The sequence below is a fragment of the Protopterus annectens genome, chromosome 11.part0 (assembly GCF_019279795.1).
Source record: "Protopterus annectens isolate FY-2018-M chromosome 11.part0, PAN1.0, whole genome shotgun sequence".
In the NCBI taxonomy this organism is placed as follows: Eukaryota; Metazoa; Chordata; order Ceratodontiformes; family Protopteridae; genus Protopterus; species Protopterus annectens.
In genome coordinates this window covers 1192076273-1192101226 of record NC_056745.1, presented here as the reverse complement: position 1 = coordinate 1192101226, position 24954 = coordinate 1192076273, and the positions used below count along the sequence as shown (strand labels likewise).

Here is a 24954-nt window from a genome sequence, read left to right as displayed (position 1 = left end):
TTAGTGATTATTATTATAATGGCAAGAAAATGAGGTTTAGTTGTCTCAAAGCAGTAATGAATGATTGGAAAATTGCATTGCATGTTCCTGTGAAACATGAGACAGATCAGTTGAAGGTTAGTAAAGCTGAACTCCACAAGGACAGCAGGTACCTCTCAAGCTTTCTGTACAAGTATCTTTGCAGAGGGTATTTGTGTAGCTCCCTCTCAGTGAGGAATTCACATATTGGTGAAAACTGATAGTCTCAGTCTCAAGGCAAGCAACTGCTTGTTGTAACTTTTCTGCAAAAGATGCTTTGATGCTCTCTCACTCTACTTCGTTTGATTTTATTTTCACATTTGTTAGGCTAGTAAATGCAGTGGTCCAATGATCCTTTCAGGCATGACCCAAACCATCTTGGCAAAAACATTAAAAGAGAGCTGAACACTTATGAACAATGCAAAGGTAGCAATGGCAGATTGAGAAACCTCCACTTGATGACTGACTTTTCTTGATGGCTGTTGTGATTCTTTTTTTAAACATCTTTAAGTCATTTTGAACAATGACATAGGTGCACGTACATTGAGTAAAGGAAACAAAAAAAATAACGTCTTCAGTTACATCAGTTTGCTTCCCTCAGTATTTCTGATAAAAGTACTCCTTAAGGAATTTTTAAAATATGCCTACTATTTACATTTCCAACAAACATGTTCCCATTTGCACTTGCTGTCTTTCTGAGGAAAAATTATTTGAAGTCTGCTTGGGGTATAAAAATGGGATCTAAATCTGCCAATAGCATCCTAGGAGATTCCAAGCTCCAGGGTAGAGAAGCAGTGGGAGCTGATTGATGTCTTGGACCATGAGGGGTTCAACCAGCCAAAAAAAGGTATGTACTAAAAAAACAACAGTGTTCTGATGATGTTTCTAACTATGAAGAGGATATTGTGGATATCCAGGGTAAAGTGCCATTAGTCAGCAGTGGTCATGCTACTGTATGGTTTAGGAAAGGGGTAATGATTAAAAAAAAAAACAAAGACAGCTGTGCAGTGTATAGGAGAGTAGAATATACTGGGCTATGAGAAATGACTATGGATGACTTAGGAGATTGGGAGCAAGTTGAGGGGGTTACCGAGCTATAGGAATGGTTCAGGAATAGCTTACTTAAGGCTATGGACAAGAGTGTGAGGAGGACACAAAAAGGGAAAAAAGAGAAAGCCAATATGGCTCCATAGGAATCTGAAACTTGTAGTTAGGACACAAGTGAAAAAGACGATTGGGGAGATGGAAACAGTATGAAATGGCTAGCACAAAAAATGAAGATGTTAATGGCAGAAAAGGCTAAAGTTAAAAGTTTGTTAACAGAAAGAATCAAAAAGGGGAAGGATTACCATTTTAGGTGCATAGCAGAAAGGAAGAGGTGAGTGACAGAACTGGCTAGGCTGAGCAATTATGGAAGGGAGATTACAGATGGTGGGGGAGGAGTAGGGGTACTGAAGATTTATTTTGCTTCTGTTTCCACAAAATAAAGCAAAAAGGGGGCACCATGCTGGGAGAAAAGCAGAGGAGAATGGGGAGAACCATGGATAAATAAAAGCAAAAGAGAGAGAGGAGGTTCAGAGAAAATTGGCTGCTTTTAGAAGAGGGAAGAGCAGATGAACTACATCCCGACTTCTTCAAAAATCTGACCAGTGTGCTACAGATCCTGTTATGGAGATTTATAACAGTTCAGTGGCTAGTGCAGAAGTTCCAGAGGACTTGTGTGTGGGGGAGGGATGCAGAAAATCGAGGGAACTCTAGGCCTGTGAGCTAAACAGCAATAGCAGGGAAAGTCATGGAGAAAATCTTGAGAGGAAGAGTGGTAGCATTTCTGTTAGGACAGCAGTCTCCAGGATAGCGACCAACATGGGTTCATTTCCAGAGGGAGATGTCAGTTAAACCTGATACAGATTTATGACTGAGATACAGGAGAACTTGATGGAGCAGTGTAGTAAACTAATACACCTGGACTTCAGCAAGGCCTTTGACCCTGAACCGCACAGGAGACTGGTAGCAAAACTGCTGGGGTTGGAGATAGGGGCATGACTGATGAACTGCATACTTGCATGATTGAATGGTAGGGCACAGACCATTGTGGGGAGAGGGATAGGGTCAGAAATTAAAGAAGTAACAAGTGGTGTACCCCTGGGGTCTTTCCTGGGTTCAGCATTATTCAGGGTGTTTGTCTCAAAAACATCTGAAAGACTAGACAACAGCTGATAACACAAAGATAGGTGTATCAGTGAGGGATGGTTTTAGTGAAAGACTTGGAAATGTTGAACAAATGGGCATAAATTTGGCAGTGGATATTCAGTACCAAGAAAGGCAAAGTACTACACTTGGGTAACAACAGCATAGGTTCATAGTTTTATAGGTGTGTACTAGGCTAATGGCCCTGGAATCTTTACAAGCCTAGCCCATAGAAGTGCCCTGGCATCATGCCACCTGATGCTAGTTTCCAGTGCCTCTATCAAGTAGAGTCACTGGAGTGATCCCGGGGTGAACTTTCTATTACCCATCCATTCATTAAGATGATTTCTCTTGAAGGCCGTCAGCGAGGTGCTGTGCTGGACATGTATGGGGAAGTCTATTCCATAGCATGGGCAGTCTCTGGGTTATGAACCTGTCCCTCCAGCATGTTCTGTTGATTGTGGTAATAAGGTTGAGGTCTCTGGATCGTGTAGTACGAAGGAATTTCTTTGGGTCAGACATGGCTTTGTAAGTCAAGCATTGATGTGAAGTGTCAGCTGGGAGAAATAGAACTAATGGCAACAGAATAGGAAAAGGATCTGAAACTGTTCACCTCTCCAGGATTGTACCAGGAGCAGCATGAGAGGAGAGTGACATCAGCAGATAAATTGCTTGGGTACATCCTCATGGCGATATAGTAAGGCTGCTGGAAGGAATTCAGAGGAAAGCTGTCAAAAAAGATACATGAAATACAGAGAAAATAATATGACCAGAGACTAGAGAGGATGGACTTGAATCCAGAAATAATGGAGACATGATACTGATGCACAGGATTGTGTAAGGAAGAAGTGAGTGGGTCATTCTGAGCAGGAGAGAAAGGGAAAAGAAAGGGATACAAGCAGCTAATTTTTAGGGACTAGCTACTCCCTGGATTTCTGAAAGTCTGTTTTTTTGCAGAGAGGATTGTTGACTTTTGGAAAGCACTACTGGAATGTGTGGGATATGAAATCCACATTGGTACAAATGGAAAGGAGATAAAGGGTCACTAGACTGCTGAGGCACTTAAAGGGCAGACTAGGTACAGTTGTTTAATTCTTCCATCAAGTAAATGTAATTGCATCCTAAGTCTGACTCACTGAAGTATTTTAAAAGTCATGAGAAATTAAAAGTGGCGCAGTGTTAGCACTGCTGTTTCACAGGGTTTGTTCTTGCAATTCAGTTCTTGATATAAATGCCTCCTGTGATGAAGCTAAGAGCACAGTCAAAATAGTGGCTTCGACACTGCTAATATAACATGATGTTTTTTATTATAAGGTATCCATATACCTGACAACATACAAGGTTTTAAAGTGTAAATTTTCATATTTTTTTTTCTCAGAATGATTTTTTGTGATATGGTGTATGTCTTTAAGCACTTACATTAGATAAGGGTCACCTGTGTTTGATTTTCCTTATTTAAGGATTGAGTGATGTGCTGTTTTTAACCCTGGGTTTATGGTTTGTGAAAACGCTCAGTTAGTTTTGTTCAACAATGAATATTTGTTGCTTTTATGAATAGCAGTTTTGGACTTATTTGGATGTAACAAGCACTTAATCAGCCTGACTCTACACCTTGCAGTGGTGATTTTTTTTTTTGCTTTTTTCTGGTGAATTTGTTGTTTCTTTACCACATTTGGTTGAGATTGCCTCCTGTGATGAATCTGCATATTCTCTTTGTCTGCGTAAGTTTTCCCACAGGTACCCCTGTTGTCTCCCACATTTCAAAGGCGTGATGTAGGTTAATTAGTAATTCTCCAAATTGCCGATAAATGTGAGTATTTGTATGTGCATCTGTCTGTCTGTAATGGAGTGGTGATTCATCCAGAATTAGTTTTGGGGCTATGATACATCCAGGTTTAGAGGATAGGTTAATTGACCTGACAAGGTTGAGGGGTGGTGGACAATCACTGAGTGCCATTATATGCTGTTCATTCCCACTTTGAATTATATTGAGTGGTTAATCAAAGAATATGAATAATCAAATTCTTGAACAAACTTTCATAGGAAAATTATGTGATAATGTTAAGTTGTCAATCTCGCCTTCATTCTTGCTGGATGGGTTCGGAGCCGATCCTTGGCTCCGACTTGGCACTTGCTAAGCTCGAGAATCACTTTTACCAGCTCGAGGCAGCCCTATATCCCATGATGCAAGGCGGTAATTACCCAGATCTCGTTTGCCGCTTCGCTCATGAGGTCACCTTTTTTACCAGCTCCTGGTAAGTGAATTTTCATTGCTCTTTTCAAGAGATTTAACTACCCCACTTTTAAAAATGTATTCCCTTTTATAGCTAGTAGTTCCCCGATTCACTTAGACCCTATTCCCATCAGTTTTCTCGATCCCTTATATATTTTTCTGTTAGTCAGGCCTTAGGCCTTCCCCTCCCAAACAATTTCCTGTCAGGATTTTTGTTAGGTGTGTCTGTGTTTTTGTTTTAATTAGTGTATTTAAGGACTGAGTGTGTGTGTGTGTTTGTGTCTTAACTCGGTCATGTCAAAAGACACTAGGGTCTCAGGTTTTAAGAAGTGTGACTCGTGCTGTCAGAAGATGTCTCTGACAGACGGTCACACTTCTTGTATTTACTGCCTGGGACCCCTACACCTGCAGGACTCCTGTGCTATTTGTCATTCTTTCAGCCAGAGGGTCCTGCAGGAACGTAGAAACAAGTTGATCCTGAGGGTCTTCTCAAGCCTGAGAGCTCCCGGCTAAGGTCGGTTCCGGGAAGCCCTCTAAGCCATCCAAGACCCAGACTTCGGTGTCCAAGTCTGTGGCCTTGGTTCCGACTCCTCCAGAGTCGACATCAGCTCCGTCCGGAGCCGATCCTTCCTTCTTAGAAGGTTCAGTACCGGCGCTGATCGGCACCGATACTCTGGCTTCGGCACCTGTATCGGCTCCGGCTGGAGCCGATACTCTAGCTTCGAAGCATGTTTCGGCTCCAGCTGGAGCCGAAACGTCTCCATCTCAGCTCGGAGCCAACAAGCTGTCGGCTCCAACTGGATCCAAAGGTTCGTCAGCTCCGATGGCTCCGTCGAGGAAGAGGTCTAGATCTCCTTCATTGGAGTCTATCCACTCGGCTCCGGCCTCCCCCTTACTTTCGGAGCGGAGCCATCGGAGCCGATCATCAAGGTCTTCCAGGCTCTCAGACCATGACTTGGAGAGAGTGGTGAGCAGACTACTAAAATCACAGGCACTGGCCCAGATGCTCCATAGCCCGTCTCAGCAGACGACCTCCCTCCTGAAATTCCTCCTTCGACTCTCCTACAGAGTTCGGAGCCGGAGTTTATTGGTACCGTGACTGTTGCTGCTTCGGAGCCGATACCACACCTTTCGGCTCCGTCGTCTTCGACTCCTATCTCCTCCTTGAGACCGTCCTTGGAGGGATCCGGTCGTCGGGCTTCCCTGGTCAGTTCCAAGGGGGCGAGTGGCATCGGACCCTTGTCCGACCCTGTTCTCCCTCTCGGAGCTTCGGCCTTGGTGAGCTCGGCTCCGACATCTGCTTCGGAGCCTTCCCTTTCGGTGGGGCCGGGGATCCCTGTTTCTATGGAGCGAGGTCTCTCGGTCCTCCCTGGGAGGGGAGCCTTCGAGGTGATGAGGAGTGTGCTAGCCCCCGAGCTTAGTCAACAGTCGGTTCCTTTAGCTCCTCCCTCTATGGTGCCTGTAGATGTCTCTTCCCACTCTCTTGCTCCCAGACCCAGAGATCCATCGCCCCAGGTTTCCCCATTGGGAAGAACTTCTTCTTCCGAGGTTTCTCCTGATCCTTCAGGGGAGCCCCCGCGTAAGAGGACCTGCAAGAGGAAGCACTTAGACTCCCCTGAGTCTACGACATCAGATACCAACTTAGATGAGTCGGAGGGGTCCCCAAGATCCCCCTCTGAGGATGTCTCCTTTTCAGACATCCTAGAACTCCTTAAACAGAGGGGAAACTGGCCCTCCATTAATCCCTCCGAGGATGAGTCGGTATACCTGGAGGCTTTTGGATCTCGACCCTCCACCTCCTGGGTGTCTCCGCCTTTCGACCCCCTCATGGAGGTGATAGCTCGAAAGGCGTGGGCATCTCCTGATTCTGTGGAACCAGCCCTCAGGAGGCCTTCTAAATTTATCACGGCCCCCACTGAGAAACAGTTTCTTACGAAAGGTGTTCCGGTTGATGCCATGGTGGTGGCAGCTGCCACCAAAAAGGAACTTGCAGATCCTTCCGTACCAGTCGATCCTCCTAACAAGGAGTCTGGGACCATGGACAGGTATGGTAAGCGGATGTTTTCCTCAGCGACCCTTGCTATGCGTTCGCTGAATTATTTGTGTCACTTCACCCGACTTCAAAGAGAGATCCTCAAAGAATTGGGTGAGGTAGTACAGGATCCGTCAGCTGCTGGGGCTCAAGAGAAGATTGCCTCTCAGCTTGGAATCCTAAATTCCATAACTAACTCCTCCATGCGGCTCATTTCTTATGCAACCGATGGGGCGAGTAGAGCCGCAGGCACAGGAGTGGCTCTTAGACGTCAGTCCTGGATGCGGCTTTGCAATTTCGCAGATCCCTTTAAGGCGTCCTTCACAAATTCTCCCTTTGATGGCACTACTTTGTTTGGGCCTCAGGTGAAGGACACATTGACCAGGTGCGAGCAAGACGGCAAGACTCTTTCTGCCGTAGGAGTCCGTTTCTCCACCCCTTCTAGACCTTATCCCAAAGATCAGAAGGGAGGAAAAATGTGGTTCCGAAAATCTCAGGGAGTCACGCCTGATGCACATGGTCAGTTTACCCCCAGAGGCAGAGGGGGTAATAACAATAGAAGCCGCCCTAGGGGCAGAGGAGGAGAGGAGGTCCGCAGAACCAGGGCAGCAGAGAGCCCCTCTCTGACAAGCCCTTCCAGCATCCCTGAGGTTTTGCCCGAATGCCCACCCTTGGAGGCAGTCGGGGGGAGATTATCGCTGTACCCAGAAGCCTGGCTTTCTCTCTCTCAAGACAGATGGGTACAGTCGATCATATCCGAGGGTTACAAGATCCCCTTCGAGGAAAGCCCCTTCCCTCAAAAAGGTTCCCTTCCAGACATTCCACCCGGTCTAAGGGAAATTGCGAAGCTAGAGGTATCAAAGCTTCTAAAAAAAAGGGCCATCCAGCCAGTTCCAACAGATCAATTAGAGTCCGGAATCTACTCAAGGTTCTTTTTGGTTTCCAAAAAGACGGGAGACTGGAGAACAATATTAGACCTCAGCAGGCTGAACAAGTCTGTCAAAAAGACAAGATTTCAAATCGTCACACTTCAATCGATTTTGCCCTTTCTGGGCAAAAACAACTGGATGTGCTCCATAGACCTTCAAGATGCGTACTATCACATAAAAATCCACAGACGCTCCAGAAGGTTTCTCCGCTTTCGGCTGGGGACCAGTCAATTTCAATTCAGAGCCCTGCCCTTTGGTCTCACTACAGCCCCCAGAGTGTTCACCAAATGCATGGCAGCGGTCACGGCTCACCTGAGACGTCTAGGATTCCAGGTGTTTCCGTATCTCGATGACTGGCTCCTCTCAGCCACCACCAGGCATCAACTTCTCCAAGCCAGAGATTATACTCTACGTCTCTGCGGTCAGTTAGGAATTTCAGTCAACTTCGAAAAGTCTTCCTTATCGCCCTGCCAATCTATTACCTTTATAGGCGCAGATCTAGACACTACTCGGATGTCAGCAAACCTAACAAGTCAAAGAATCCTAGATATCCAAAACCACGTTCGGATCATCCTATCCAGCAGAAGAGTACAAGCCAGGTTGGTCCTCAAAGTGTTGGGCCTCATGGCAGCTGCCATCACACTTCTTTCTCTAGCCCGTTTTTACATGCGTCTCCTACAGTGGATGTTGTTCACCCAATGGTCCTTCCAGCAGCTTCCCATGCGTCACAAGATCCTGGTGACACAGACCTGCAAGAGCCATCTATCCTGGTGGACTTCTTCTCCCCTAGTCCATCAGGGCAGACCATTTGTCCCCCCTGCCCCGGTAGCCACGGTCACTTCGGATGCCTCCCTGATCGGGTGGGGGGGCATTATCAGGGCAGGATGGTTCATGGCACATGGCAACCGTTCGAATACCACCTGCACATAAATGTCCTAGAGATGAGAGCAGTGCTTTTAACGTTGCAAGCCCTCAGTGACTTTCTTCCCTTAGGAACTATTGCAGTTCACACGAACAACATGTCCGTGGTGTGGTACATCAACAAGCAGGGCAGAACCAAGTCCTATCCCTTGTGTCGAGAAGCTCTCAGACTTTGGCAATGGGCGATCTCCTCTCATCGGTTTCTGGTAGCAACGCATATCCCCGGGAAAACCAACATAATAGCGGACAGATTGAGCAGAGCTATACTCATGCCTCATGAGTGGTCTCTCAAGCAATCCATAGTGGAGGAGATTTTTCAGAAGTGGGGCCGCCCATGCTGCGACCTTTTTGCTACACCCCAAAACAGCAAATGCCCAGACTTCTTCTCTCTCTTTCCACTTCCGGGCCATCCCCCCAGAGACGCTCTTACCCAAGATTGGCCCCGGGGACTTCTTTATGCCTTTCCCCCCTTTCCATTGATACAAGTTCTCCAGAAAGCTACTGTCTTGAGAGCCAAAATGATTCTCATTGCCCCTTACTGGCCTCAACAAATTTGGTTCCCGTTTCTTCATCGCCATCTCATGGTGCAGCCTTGGCATCTGGATCCAGTCCCAGATCTTCTGACCCACCAGTCGGGTCAACTGCACCGATCAATTCGTTCCCTCAACCTCACTGCTTGGTTGCTCCACTTCCTTCCTTAGCCAGGCTTCCTATGATCTCTAACCCCGTTAGAGATATCATAGTAGCTTCTCTAAAGTCCTCTACCAGGAGGATTTACTCTAGCAAATGGAAACATTTCTCCTTTTGGGCAAAGTCTAAGAACATAGACCCTTTTACTGCCCCTATTCAGTCAGTCAGTCAGTCTTGGACTTTCTAGCTGAAATTTTTCACTCCGGTTCTTCTTCTTCCACAGTTAAAGTCCAGTTGGCAGCAATCTCTAATTTCCATGTCGGATTTGCAGACCAGATTATTATGTCTCACAAACTTTGTAAAGCTTTTCTCAGAGGGGTGTTCCTACTTAACCCCCCTGTTAGAGATCCTCCACCACAGTGGGACCTAGCTTTAGTGCTGGCATCCTTGATTCTTCCCCCTTTCGAACCGGCTGCTACATGCTCATTAAAATTTCTTTTTTGGAAGACACTCTTTCTAGTTGCTATCACTTCGGCTAGGAGAGTGTCGGAACTACATGCTCTCTGTGTTCTTCCCCCTTACTTGGTCTTCCACAAGGATAGAGTATCTTTAAGAACCAATCCATCCATTTTGCCCAAGGTTGCTTCCAAAACAAATTTAAATCAATCCATTGACCTTCCTGTATTTTTTCCCAATTATTCTAACAGGGCAGAACAAAGATTGCATTGCCTAGATGTTCATCGCCAACTCGGATATTATTTGGATAGAACAAAGCAACTTAGGAAATATGATCAGCTTTTTCTTTCTTATGCTGAAAATAGGAAAGGTCTTCCTGTTTCTAAGGTAAACTTATCCAGATGGCTATCTTCCACCATTTCTGACATTTATCAGCTTAGGGGCAAACAACTGATCTCAAAACCTAAAGCACATTCTACTAGAGGTCTAGCCACATCTACAGCTTTTCAGGCTAGACTACCCTTGGACACTATTTGTGCAGCAGCCACTTGGGCCACTCCTCATACCTTCGTTTCTCATTACAAATTGGATTTGGCCTCCAGGAACAGGGCAAGTTTTGGTTCCACAGTTCTCAAGAGTCTGTTCCATTGAGCCTCCCAGGATAGGGGTGCTAGGGAAGCGGTCCCATCCAGCAACAATGAAGGCGAGATTGACAACTTAACATTTAGAAGTTATGTACCTACCATAACGTTCCATGTTAGTTGTCTTCTCTCGCCTTCTTTCTTGCGTCCATCTAGCCTGGACAGACCTTGATTTTTTCCCTTTTTTCTCTGGGAGATTGTTCTCCCTTGGACACCAGTTAGCTCTGGATCTCTGTTACCTGGTTCCCCTTACAGTCTTCTCAGGTTAGTTCTTCTTCTCCTTGTGGGAAGATTGCGGACAGTTTTTCCTCTAGATAACAAACGAGATCTGGGTAATTACCGCCTTGCATCATGGGATATAGGGCTGCCTCGAGCTGGTAAAAGTGATTCTCGAGCTTAGCAAGTGCCGAGTTGGAGCCGAGGATCGGCTCCGAACCCATCCAGCAAGAAAGAAGGCGAGAGAAGACAACTAACATGGAACGTTATGGTAGGTACATAACTTCTAATTTTATGGTAAAGTGTTGAATTTTCCATTGTGGTATTGATTTTGATAATTGTATTGAAAGGTCTCTGTAATGATTTAATTTTACTAGTATATGTTGCTAACTGTGTATCAGTGTTTTACGGAATCTTACTGTGAAATTTGTAGGTTCAACATCTCCAGAAAGTGCTGGCCAAGAAGAGAGATCCTGTTTCTCATGTCTGTTTTATTGATGAACTAGCTAAGGTAATGTTTTAGCTCATTTATATTTTTATGCAGTATGTCCCACCTGATACTGTAACTTGAATTAATTTATTCTATTCTGTTGATGAATCATTTTACACCTGCTTGTTTTGGAGTTGTGCTGAACAAAATCCTACCTTGTGTTTCCAAAGAGAATTGGAGCTTACTGTTGAAAGTTATTAGTTTACTTGTTTTATGCATGTGAAATTTAGCCTTCTGTTTAGTGTATTAAATTATCTCCTGCTATAGTTTATTAAAATATTGTGTTTAAATTGCATCCCTATGAAGCAGTATATTCCATGTTATGCAAAGTATACAAGCACATATTAACCACAGCTTGTTTTTATTTATTGCAGCACTGAAAAAAATTGTTTAAAGAAGCACAGCTGGAGAGTCTCTTTATTTTATGATAGTTTTACCTAAATTTATTTGAGTATCACTTAGTAATAGGGCAATCTGAGTCTCACTCTTTGGTATTTAAAGCAACTCCTTTCTGTTCTGCAGGTGTGTAGATTTATGCACTTAAACTTTATGTGCTGCATTATGTTCTGTATTAATTTTCGTTCTTACAAGAGTGGTGTAATTTTTTTGGCTTTCATTTATTCTAAAATTATGTGGAAGTTAGGCTGCTTTAAAATCAGAAAGAGCCACATGCTCTTAGCACTGTTGCAGCAGTTAAACTGCAACAAAATCCAAAAGAATAGAATGTCTCTCATAGTAAAAGCAAGGACACCGTTTTTATTTTAAAGCATGTCAGAGCATTTTTCTTATTGTGTGCCTTAATTTAAGAAAATGTGGCTTTAATATTTAACAACCTGCAATTGTTTCCACTTGGGAGTTTGCATACATATGCGATCTGTTCTTATCTGTCCACATAGCATTCTCCATGTACATGTTTCTACAAACATTAATTAGTTTAGATTGCTGATTTTACTGGCTAAAACCTACTTGGATTTTTAAGCACTCAGTGAATTTTTTTAGCCCTGCATGGTGGGTATGATCTAGTTATTATTACGTTTAAGAAATTGCTTCTGTAATTCATTCTTTTTTTATTTATTTATTCTTAATCTAGTTCAAACTGTTGTAGATTAAAAAAAATTTAGTGTGTGAATATAATGTTGCAAATTGTTTTATATGGTGCTTAAAATAATTTTGTGAAATGCTTTATAAAACTCTTAGCCTGCATATATTTTTGTATATCTAAAAGGGGAAATAACATCTGCATTTGTTGTACTCACGGCGGAAAAGAAAAATACTGTACTTGTGTTTCTCAGACATGACTTAAAGGATCACATATATTGATAGAAAGGTTAGGTGTTCTGTTCATTATTCACTGGTTCGTTTTTTCTCATAAATCTCACTCTGTAATCAGTGAATTACTATCAGTGTTAATTAATTCAGGTAGATAACTGAACTTTTCAGACTCAACATTAATTTATCTTTCGTGTGTGTAGCAAGTGTTAATTTTGGTTTGGTCAGAAAATTAACTTTTGCTAGAAATTGCTGCAGCAGTTAGATTTTGTTATGTTTTAATAGTAGTGTTGCCTACCCATGCATAACCATTTATTTGCTTATTCGGTTGTGACAGTGTGAGTTTATTTTTCTTCGATGGCACAGTTAACTGTTTTATTTAGTATTTATAGGAGGACAGCAGTTGGGATTCAGTGGATGCATAACTGTTAAAGAACAATTACACCCTAAGCAAAATATTTCTGTTCCCCAGAGTATATTTTCCTTCCTAGGGAATGATCCCCATAATTTCACAAGTTAAAAAGCATCACTTACCATTTCTTCTCCTCTGATTTATTTACATTTAGGAGAGCTTCTTCAGTGCTCATCTGGTTGGGAGTGAATGAAATAGCTTAATACTTTCTGTAAAAATGTGTCTGTTTTGCTGTTGCGCCATTTGACTATCACACTCAAAAGTCTTTTGCCAGGAGAAATGCATACAGCAAGGTACCCGTAGCTCTTTTGTTTCTGCTGTGGTAAAGCTCCCCCACCCTTAGTAATATGAGGTACCTTAACCCTAATTTTTATCTTAACTTAAAAAAAAAAAAAAAACTTCCCATAACACTAGAACACTAACACTATTCACACAAATTTGTGCTGAATGTGGTCTGGTTATTGATGGTGCATCAGAAAAGGAAAATTGTGTATTTTTTGATGTACTGAATGTCAGTATGTTGTTTTTGTGATATATTGAATACTCTACATGTCCTGGTACATGTTTTTTATGTCTAACAAAGTGGCATGTAGATCAGTCAATATATAGTCATTCACACACACATGTATGTATGTATGTATATATGCAAAACATTTTGATGAGAGAAACTTTGAGGGCCTGTCTCAGTAAAAATCCAGATTTCCAAAACAGAAAATTAATCCAAACTAATATTTTGAAGCAAGGCATTCTCAGTGACCCACAGTAGTTCTCCTGCCCTTATAGTCTGCAGAGCCTTTTTGATAAGGGGGGGTGGTGGAGAGAATGAAAACATATTTAATGGACAGGAATCACAATAACTTTACAGGTAAAATGATTTACTCTAAAAGAAATGTAAAAAAATCCCCCATTTGTTTATTCGGGTCTATATTATCATATCGCATGCTCAGAAGAGCAAACGACAGATAATTGACCCCATGTAAGCAAAAGCTTACAACGTCGAAACTTCAGAACAGCGATTATTTTCCAATGGAAAACAATCGTTGTTCCGAAACAAACAAACAAAAAAAAAACCAACAGTAAAACATTACTTAATGTGGGGGGAGGGCTGTACCTCCCACACTCCCCCTACTTAACTATACCAACTCCAAGATTGCACCACAGTGCCGAAAAGGCAAAGTAGCGAAAGCAGCTAAACAAATTCTTTCCTAGGGAAAGAATTCTCTGAAACGCTGCTTCGCTATTTTGCCTTTTCATGCTTTACTGTTCGACAAAGTCACATTTAACAACCTGCTTCTGTGACTGCGTAATAGGGGAACCGTTTATTCTAAGGTTTAATGCTTTCAGTGTTTTAAGAGAAGAAGCTTCTATCTTGGGTAGGAAGTTTGTTGCTCTTTTGCTGCTTACTTCAAGGCAGTCTTCTCAGACTGAATTATGTATTTTATGCTATTCTTTCCTAAGTTTAGTCTTTTCTGTGGCACAAGCTTAGTAGACTTAATGGCATCCACCAACAGTTATTAACAGTAAAATAAGGAGCATGTATCCATATACATTATCTGATTAGAACTTTGAATGCAGATTCTCAAGAAACATTGCATTATCAATTCTGAGTGCTAAAGGAAATGTTTCCCATGCTAGTGTATTTTGTAAAACTTTCTGGATTTTATTTAACTGACAAAAGAAAGGTAAGAATTTTCCTTGGTCTCTCATCAACACAGTGAAATGTCTATTTTGAGTCTTTCTTTATGCAGATTTTCAAGTGATGCATCACTAGAAAAATGCATCTCGATTTAAAGGTGCATCTTCCCATATGCAGTGAAATTTGAAGTCACTCATTCTGATGTCACTTTATGCAATACTTTGTGTACTTAAACAATTATTCTGTCAGTAAACTTATGTTAGATGCCATAATGCAAGTGTCAAACATTATATTAAGGCCAGGATTCATAGAGATACACTGTTCTTCTGAATAAGCCTTGCATAGCTAATTGTCACTGTGTGACAACTTAAAGGAAATAAGAAGTGCCCAAATTGGCACGACAGCACTTAGGTCCAGCTAGCTTCAGTTTGTGGTATTTAAGTGAACAGTGCCACAATTATACAAAAAAATAAGTACACATGCAACAAAAACCATACACAGAAGCACAAGTAGCCTAGCCACAGAGTGGCCACACTCCACATTGTGCAGTATTGAGAACCCAAAAACATGTACTCATAGACTAAGACATCTAAAATGTAAAGCACTGCATGGATTAGCAATACTACGTGTTAGTGTCTGCCCCTTGGCAGGTTGATGCACAGTGCTGCAGAAAGCTGCCTAGCAGTGCAGTATCTGTAGCTGCAGTGCAGTAGTGTCCACGTATGGACACCTGTCATATTTATGAAAGAGAAGGAAATGGGTAATTAGTGAGGTAGGAAAAAGAGAAGAGTAAGCACATGGTCATAAAATGACAATATGTAGGATTCTGCAGGTTTTGAGGGGAAGGAGGATAACCCTTTGTCTCCTTTATATGGAGAGAAGGGAAGATGGGGAAGGGCAAAGATGAACGGAGTATGGGAATTGGGGTTAGAGAAATGTTTGTGATGGCAGAAGGATGCATAACTGAACAATCAGGGTCAGAAGTCCGGACATTATGATGGGATCATGAGAGAAATTTAGGTCCAGGGTCTACAAGTTTAGGGAGGGATTAGATGGGGCATGACACAAAGAAACGAGGGCACGTGGCTGCAGGTAGGATGTGTTTTGAGCAACAGCATGACATCTGGGGTGATAGGCCAGAAGGATAGTACAGGGATCCATTACTATGAGGTTGATTAAGAAGGGCAGTAGTATGGGTTATACCCTTCCTTTGGTTGGCAGCTCAATAAGTGGAATTGGCCAGGTGAGCATATCTGAAGTCTGCCCAAGGAAGCTGTCCATCTGGGCTGTATAGCAGTCCACTGCTCACTCTATCTCAGCCATCTGTTGCAACTTTGGCTTGCTCACCTCAGGCAGTGCAGGTGGCTAGCTCCCACTGAGGGGCTAAGGGCCGCTTCCCCTGAGGTACTCCCAGACTCATCGCCATCAGTCATGGCCTTAGCAGGGTCAGGACACATCGGAAGTGCCTGTAGAGCAAATCTTTCATCTGGACATGCATTGAGGAGACATAGTGGGAAGTCTGACATAAGTAAATCTGTCAAGACAGGGGACAACAATATCTAAAACACATTTAGCACAACTGTAAGTATAACTAAGCATAGCCTGTCTTGCTGTGGGTGACATGATTGCCATCGTGTTCTGCTATTGCTGTAAGAGCAAAAACTCCTTAGAAGACTGTGACAACTGTAAAGGAGAGATGGTAAAACAGTAGGTACATATCACAGTCCCATAGTTATGTCCCCTAGCTGTGTGACAAGTATCAGGCAAGTATGTATCTCCTGTCCTTGTGTTAACATATATAAGATTGAAATGACACAGCTCTACATGCACTTTTAGTAGGTGCTGAGTAACTCTAAGCTGTAGAGTGCAACATGACAGTGGGAATACTACATGAAGTGTCACCACATGTTTATGTGAAATGGAATACCTACACGGCAGTGCACACATTTCCTAAGCCTAACTTCAGAAGCATGTGCCAGTACCGCCATCGGACCCAAACGTATAACAAGATACCAGAAAAAAAGTAAAAACACAATGCTGTACACCTACCACACCATTCAGGGCTATGTTACCTAACCTCCACCTCCTTTTTTAGAGATCAAAGAGGTTCCTGCACTGCAGGTCATCAAAAGGATGACTGCTGTGTTCTCCCATCCCAGTGATGCCCATGGCTGAGGACAACTCATCAACCAAGTGATAACAGGTGTCATCTTTCTTGAAGACACCATTAAAAGGGGCCAGTAGGCACTCCTTGTAATGGTCATGAAGGAGTTACAGTATAATCTTGCTCTTCTTTACACACCATGCTGACATCATCTGGTGAGCACTAGTAGAAGTTGCCGTTCTCCAGACTGTCCAATGGAAATGGTGACAATTTTGTGAGTTATGCTTGCTAAGTGATTTATGAATCTCGAGTAGTGCAGCACAGGGCTGTTTAGAAGTATGATGCGGGTTTTTGTACAGGCCTCTAGCACAAGCTTATGTCAGTGATATGTCCGGGACAAGCATAGGCAGTAAACTGACTTTAAGTCACAGATGTACAGCAGTAAAATAAATTGATTCAGAAATATTCATGGCACCTAACCTAATTTGCCTTCTTGTACGGCTTTGCTGGTGCCCTACCATTTTGTATGCTTAGTCATGCAGATTAAGCATGACTAAGCATACAAAATTGTAGGTCATGTAGACTTCAGAAATGCTATTGGATATCTGAGTAGCAGACTTATTAGACAGAATCAGTTGCTGGACCAAGAGACAACTTTTTGGAACTATACAGTACTCTGAAAGTCCACAGATAGCTGATGTTTTCTTGCCACTAAGAATGTACACCCTTACTCTGGAAGTTACCTTAGCAATGGTTAGCAATAGAAATATGTCTGCTGTATGTATTTCTTGTTGTAGATTATACTGGCAAAAAGGTAGCTCACAGTATCAAGCCAACCCATCTCTCTATATTCCTTTCACTATTATATTGCTGCTATAACCTGCCTAATCTATATGATTGCCTGTGTCAGTGCATGCAGGAATCATACGAATACACATAACTATCCTCCCACTGTACTAGGGTAGGACAGTGTTATTGGCATTTTCTAAAGTGTATCCCATCTTATCATCAGCATGGATTACTTTATATTGTTCCCACCAAATGGAATGACCCTGAGCAGAGTGAATATTTACTAACAAGTGATGTGTACGTGTGCTGTAAGTATTCCTACATCTCTTCCTACAATTTAATATATTGCATACCCCTGTAGCTGTCCTTGTGATGATAGTATGGTATAACTAGGTGACCCATTCATTTGTAGCTATTATTCCAACAATCATATTAATATACAAACACCTCTATGTCATGTGCTCACTGGTATCTGTATGCCCACGGGCACTTTGGACACAGCGATGGTGCTTTTTGGGGAGAGAGGTTCTCTCTATGATTTACTAGATTAAGTGTGGCAGACTGGACCATGACATAAATGCTGTTGAGGGTCACAGTCACACATTGTAGCAGTGTTTTGGCCAGATAGACTTGCTACATTATGCTAAGGGCCATTTCATAGCAGCAGAGAGGTCAGCCAAGGGTAGGGACACCTCAGAGTAGCAGACTGATGAAGCAATAGGAGGTTTTGGTGCCTCTGACAGAGAACAGTGATTCTAGAATCAGGTCTGGAAGACTTCACACTGGTTTGAGGATGGAACCACCCCCACACACATCTTGGTGGATGATGCACCAAATTAGTATCACATTTGCCAGATTTCTGTAAATTAGCACAGCACCTATAGATGTTAACCTGACAAAAGTATATACTGAGCCTGTGTGATGTTATAAGAACATCAAAAATCCAACAATGTCAGGATAGCAGCAAAGGCATGTTAGGACTGAGTGCATTTTCCATGGGCAACCTTTGTATACTTGCCAGGATTCAAGACTATAAAGTGAACAGTATTTCTCAGTTGAGTAGAACTTTGAAAAATATTGCTGAAAGCCACTTTCAGTGAACAACTAAAAAAACTTTTTTGAAGGGATAGGGGTAGGGGGCAAGACCCCCTGCACCAACCCAACATGGGGAGGGTGACCTCCAACACCCCCCCAACATGTGTAGTAACTCCATGGTTGCACAACAGTAGAGAAAAGTGAAACGTCCAATGATCACTGAAAGAAGCGTTCAGTGATTGCTTTTGCAGTGTTGTCCATAGGACAAATCACTATCAAAAATGTATGTTCCTGGGTTTGGTTCTAAAAAAAATAACATGATCAAGCTGGTATGTCTTTTGGTGTCCATCCATAAGGCAGACTTACTGGTACAGTGTCACCTGTAGGGGCTAGGGCAAGACAACAGGCTAATGTTGGCACCCATTCAGAGGCTGAGGATGATGATGAATAAACACATGTACCCAACTCTCAGTCCAATTATATCGTAGCACTCTCTGCCCCTATTCTGGGTGGCCATTCACCCTCACTTCAAGCTGCAGGTTTGCTCTCTCCCATAGATGTACCTGGGGATGCACACTATAAAACTGGAGTAGTGGTCCCGTGTGGCTGCAAACATCAGTGATGTTCCTCCTGTGACTTTGGCAGTAGATGAGCACATTGCAAATGAGGTGGGCATACCTATTATTTCTCATTCTCGTTTTATTTTTTTTTTATTTACATTTTCTTTACCGGGTTTGTCCCACCAGGCCAGTGGCCTCTTCAGGGGAGACCCAAGGTGTTATTCATACTGACTAGGAGAAATGTGGCCAGGGTACTGGGTAACTTCTCCTTTTATTTTAGTGATAAGTGCATCTTTTACATCCACCTGAGTTATCACCAACTCATGCGTTTGGGCCTCAATCTAATATCTCATCTGAAGTATGGTACACTTGAGAGTGCAGTATCCCCCTTACACTACACTGCCATGTCAGTATCAGAAATTAATCCATCAACCTGTTATGAGAATAGAACCCAGAGCTTTCTGATCTTCCAGTGCCAAAGACGAGTGTGCTACCTGCTGAGCTACTGAGACTGCTACTGTACAGTGCTGTGCTGCCCTTCATTGTTGGTGTAATGACGTTCTGCTTCCAGTGGCATGGCACCTCCTAATGGTCTCCAAGGAGTGTCTAATGCTACCCAATGTCGCAGATGGCCCCTGACATGTAGTTAGCACTTGCAAAATAAAATTGCAAATGTGTAGCAGTATCATTCAAACACAGCATGCTGCCACCCATGCCAGCATGAAGCTAATTTCTGAGTTGTATGGTAATTGTGATGGCAACAGTACAGAGAGACCATTCTTGTTTGTCTTGTGATGTCTGTGGTAGCACATAACATTTCATTTTCTATCTCCATGCAGGAACTTTCCAGTGCTAGTCTCACTGCTGACACTGGCAGTATTATCCAAAGTAGAAGTAGAGTATATAAGGAGGTTGGCCATATGGGGGAAAAGGCAATGAGTAGAATCCATGATTGCAAAGTCATCATCAGTGAAACAGTCGGCCCACAACACAAACCACTAGTTGCTACAGTCAGCTGCAAGCAGTGGTCAGAGAAGGCTCTAAGGTCAACAGAGACCAGGCTAAAGACCTGGAAGTTGACTGGAGAGAAAGTACAACAGTTGAAGGAATTACTCAGGGCTCTAGCACCCCAAGAAGAGAAAGAAATAGGTGGAGTTGAACAAGAATGGCAGCGCCTAAAAACAACATGTGCTAGGACTACAGAAAAGATATGTGGCCGAGCCAGGTATGGAAATAAGGTACATAAGGAAAGCTGGTGGTGGAATGCAGAAGTCCAGAATGTCATGAAAAGAAAGGAGGAGTGCAGAAAGAAGTGGGAGATAGAAAAGACTGACCAGGCTAGAAAGGACTACTGGTTGGCTAAGGACTACTGGTTGGCTAACAAATAAGCTAAAAAAGAAGTAGCAGTAGCAAAGAATGGGGCATCAGAGGCACTCTACCAACTTCTGGGAAGTGACTCAGTAAGTGGCACAAAGAAGCTATATCAGGTTGCAAGGCAAAGACAGAAAGATAAAGAAAATAGTCAGACACCCTTCATAAGGGATGCCAGCAACAACCTGCTCACCGGTCCACAGGACATCAAAGGCACATGGAAGGAGTATTTCCAAGAACTTTTGAATGAAGAAAACCCCACAGAAGCTGTATTGCCCCAGAAACAGCCTACGATGAAAAAAGAGGAGGAGCCCACCCTGGGAGAAGTAAGAACAGCACTAAGTAATATGAAGTCAGGAAAAGCAGCAGGCTCAGATGAGGTCACAACAGATCTGATAAAGATGGTGGGTGAGATAGGCAAGAAATGGCTCCTGAGGGTACTAATAGCAGGGTGGAGAGAAAGTTGTATACCAAATGCCTGGAGAATAAGCATACTAGTGCCAGTGTACAAGAACAAAGGGGACATCCACAACTGTGGGCAGTACAGAGACATCAAACTCCTATCACATTGCATGAAAGTTCTGGAGAGGATGATTGATAAACTGATACACAGAGTAGTAGAATGTAAGATGGGAGATGAGCAGTTGGGATTCAGATCAGGATGCAGCACAACTGACCCGGTGTTTGCAGTGAGATAGATACTTGAGAAGAAGCTAGAGATGAGGAGAGAGTCCAACTGGGCATTCCTAGACTTGGAGAAATCATATGACAAGGTCCCAAGAACGCTTATCTGGGCAGTACTGCGGTAGTTTGAAGTCCCAGAAACAATAGTAGAATTAGTGCAGGCTATGTACAAGGACCCAATGGCTCAAGCAGGAACAGTGTTCAGCCTCATAGAGGGGTTCCCAGTGAGAGTGGGTGTACACCAGTGTTCATCTCTGAGCCCACTGCTGTTCATACTGGTGATGGACTACATTAGTAAACAGGAGGGAGGGGCAGATCAACAAAGTTGCTGTATGCAGATGGTGTGGCATTACAGGCAGTCTCTGAGCTAGAACTTCAGGAAAGGATAGGAAAATGGAATGCAAAACTGAAAGCACATGGGATGAAACTAAGCACAGATAAGATGGTGGTAATTGCAGCAAATTGAGGAAATCAGAAGAAATTGAGACTAGAGATAGAATGGAAGATAGTGGAACAGGTAAATAGCTTCAAGTTTCTGGGAGGGGTGGTTGAGGAGAAGGGAAGTCTGAATGAAGAGGTCAAAGCTTGAATCAGAGAGGCTGCAGCCAACTGACATAGAATGTCAGGTGTAGACTATGGCAGAAGAATGCCAACAAAGCTGAAAAGTAAGGTGTACAAGACAGTGGTGTGACCAGTATTACTGTATGGTACAGAAACCTGGGCAGTAAAGGCAGAACAGTTGAAGAAGCTAGAGGTGATGGAAATGAAGTGCCTGAGAAGGGTGGTAGGATGCACACTGTGGGACAGATGAAGAAATGAGGACATAAGAGCAGAAGCCAAAGTAGCTCCAGTTGCAGAAAAGATCAAAGAGAACAGATTATAGTGGTTTGGAAAGGTGCAGAATTCAATCTGGTGAGGAAGATTTGGGACTGACAGGAAGAGGGTAATAGGAAGCGAGGACATCCAGCAAAGAGGTGGATGGATTGTGTGAAAGAAGATCTGCGACAGTCAAGCATGAGTGTTGAAGAAGGCAGGAGTGTGGCACTGAATCGGGAGAGCTGGCGACAGTTAACTCGATACACCAACCCCATGTAGAAAAGAAAATGTGGAAAACGGGGCTGATGATGATGGCCATATGGGGGCATTGTGGGTTTATATAGTCATCTCCTACCTCTGGACATGTACAGTGCTGTGCTTCCCTTCGTCATGGGTGGCCACCAGCACTCTGCTTCCAATGACATGACACCTCATGAGTGAGATCCATATAGGTCATGATCATGCGATCACACACCAACCTCACTGGAGAGGACCTGAAGTCCTAGAGGCCTAGTAAAACAAGCTAGCATATTGGCCACAGGTCATGGTAATGTAGTGATACACCCACACCATTTTAGAAGGAAACTTTGTGTAATACCGAAAACCCATCACCCTTGACACCCCATATTCACCCTCCTTTGACTGGGATTCACTCCACCCACCTGAGTGGTAAGTAAAGGAATGTCTGATGCACAGTGTGGCTTAACCATGAACTGAGCAGCACATCCTAATATTGTGACAGCATACATTACATTTGTTCTGTGTAGTAGTCACTATCACTCTGTATTAGGCTGAACTAGATACCATCTCTTAATCTGGGCTGCCTAATGCCATACCTTCCCCTGAGTGAGGAAATGGTTTTGCAGCTGCTGAATGCTGCTGTTCCACCATGCTCTCAACAGATGATAGCACTGATGTGCCCATGTGCATGATGGGCCCAGTTGTTACACTGTTTTGTGCCTGTAGAGCCTGTCTTCAAAGCATTCCTGTCAACTGTCCCAATTTTGTAGGGATACCCATAAGCCCGCATTAAACTTGAGTTATGTCCTAATGACTTCTGAATGCATGCAAGCAGTTTTCACATTTGCGGGAGGGTAATAAAAATAAAAAAGAGCAGAGTCCAGTTAGTGTAAGTAAAAGCACAGACAATAAAACACATCTTAGCATGGATAACATCAGTTTCAGGTTCACTAGGGGCGATATTAGCAGCTGTCTGTTTGGAACAAATATTCCTATTAGGAGGGTTAATTTGATGTGTGTGTTTGTATTAAGTTAATAGGTTTTTTTTTTTTGTTTGAGTTTTTATTAAAACGTCTTGTAAAATGTGACATAGGTTCCAGTGATTTTTTTTTTATTAAACATCTTTATTAAGTTATCATGTATGATATAGGCAATCTTACATTTATATAAATGAAAAACAAACAATATTGACACCACTTTAGTTGCAAACATTATACATCACAGACATCACTGAAACAACTGTAGTTGCAAACATTATACGTCACTTATAATGTATCCCATCATCAGTTCAGCATTATATAGCTTATTCAAATCCTGCATCTTCTCTACATACATTGTTCCAACAATTCCCATTTTTTCTGTGTAATTTGCTCTGTCCCTTTTGTAAAGATCCCAATTCCAATTGTTTTATCTCTGTTACTATATTTACTACTTCTAGTAAAGTTGGCCTTAACTTGGATTTCCATTTTCTAGTAATTGCTTTTTTGGCAGCCACTATAATTAGACTCAGCAAGGCTTTACTATGATCCTGTATCATAGCTCAAACACATTATCTCCTCAGTCAATCCAGTCTGCTCACACAGCATCTAGAGCTGTCCGCAAGGAATCCCTAAAGTCTGGAAATCAGTCACTGTACTTTATTGCAGAAGACAAACGGTAAGCGCTTTCACAACTTAATGTTGCTTCATCAGACCACATCACTACAACTGCTGCTTGGTTAAATACTAGGACAATTAGTATGACATCACAATTTAAAGAGATATTACTCCACTAACATAAGAACATATATCAATATAATGCATAAAATATATAGAAAGGTGTGTATTTACACACAATAATATTTAAAAACAATAATATTTAAAAAAAATATTAATATTTAAAAAAGGGGGGGTATCCCTGATGGTTATTAAATATATATATATATATATATATATATATATATATATATATATATGTACATATACACACACATATAACCATAATAGTACAATGAAAAATATATATATAAAAAAACTCATGTTTTAGTGTTTAAGGCGCCTGGCCTTAACGTACCTTAAACACTAAAACATGAGTTTTTTATATATATATTTTTCATTGTACTATTATGGTTATATGTGTGTGTATATGTACATATATATATATATATATATATATATATATATATATATATATATATATATATTTTAATAACCATCAGGGATAACCCCCCCTTTTTTTTTAAATATTATTGTTTTTAAATATTATTGTGTGTAAATACACACCTTTCTATATATTTTATACATTTTTCTTATGGATATTGATATATGTTCTTATGTTAGTGGAGTAATATCTCTTTAAATTGTGATGTCATACTAATTGTCCTAGTATTTAACCAAGCATCAGTTGTAGTGATGTGGTCTGATGAAGCAACATTAAGTTGTGAAAGCGCTTACCGTTTGTCCTCTGCAATAAAGTACAGTGACTGATTTCCAGTGTGTAACTTTGGTGCCTTAATTTAGTTTTGCTGTTGTTGTGTGTTTTGGGCACCTCAGTGTACCTGCAGCCATTTGTTTTTTGCATCTTCAATCCCTAAAGTCTGCCAGCTCATTACACTCCTAAAAAATATGTTCCCAGCCACCTCTTTCTTGCCTGCCACATCTCCAACATTTGCTGTCTGCCTGAGGAAAATTTGTTTGGAATCTACTTGGGGTATAAAAATATCTATGTAAACACTTCAGGCAAAGGTCCTAAATCTTCTGGACTTTATTGCATATTTGGGAGATAGACATATATCCCCCCATTGTTTCTTTGTGAATTGAGTTTCCAATCTCTCTTCCCAACCCTTTCTAGGCTCCTCTGATTGATTCTTATAATTATCGTGCAGTATTTTATATGCTCTACTAATTAGTCCTTTTTAATGGAAGCTACTGTTCTAGATTCTATTAAAAATTCTACCAGTGTTGGTCTTTCATTTAGGACCCCTATTTCATTCTCTTTGCCTATACTTTGATAATGTAGCTTCCATTGTTGATGATTAGAAAAATCTGCATAAAGGATAAACCTGTCAGTTATTATTGACAGCATGAATCACAAAAGCTGAAATTAGACATTTAAAAATGGTTGTCATATGTAATAGTTAAGAATACTGACTTCTTACAGTAATGACAAAACTTTCCATATTATCTTGGAATCTAATGGTCTTAAAGGTATACACAAAACTGAAAGAATACTTAATTATATTAAGAAATGCAGAGTGCAATTAGTGATGCTACAAGAGACACAATTAGAGCTCCAGTAGTGATAAAG

General features: G+C 42.0%; 1 protein-coding gene across 1 annotated transcript in view; it reads left to right on the top strand.

Moving 5' to 3' along the window:
• Positions 1-24954, top strand: part of COG5 (component of oligomeric golgi complex 5) — a 3265454-nt gene that overhangs the window by 1596386 nt on the left and 1644114 nt on the right. Inside the window, exon 10 of the mRNA XM_044088540.1 lies at positions 10697-10774. Coding sequence (XP_043944475.1) covers positions 10697-10774 — 78 coding nt within the window. The remainder of the gene's footprint in view (positions 1-10696; positions 10775-24954) is intronic.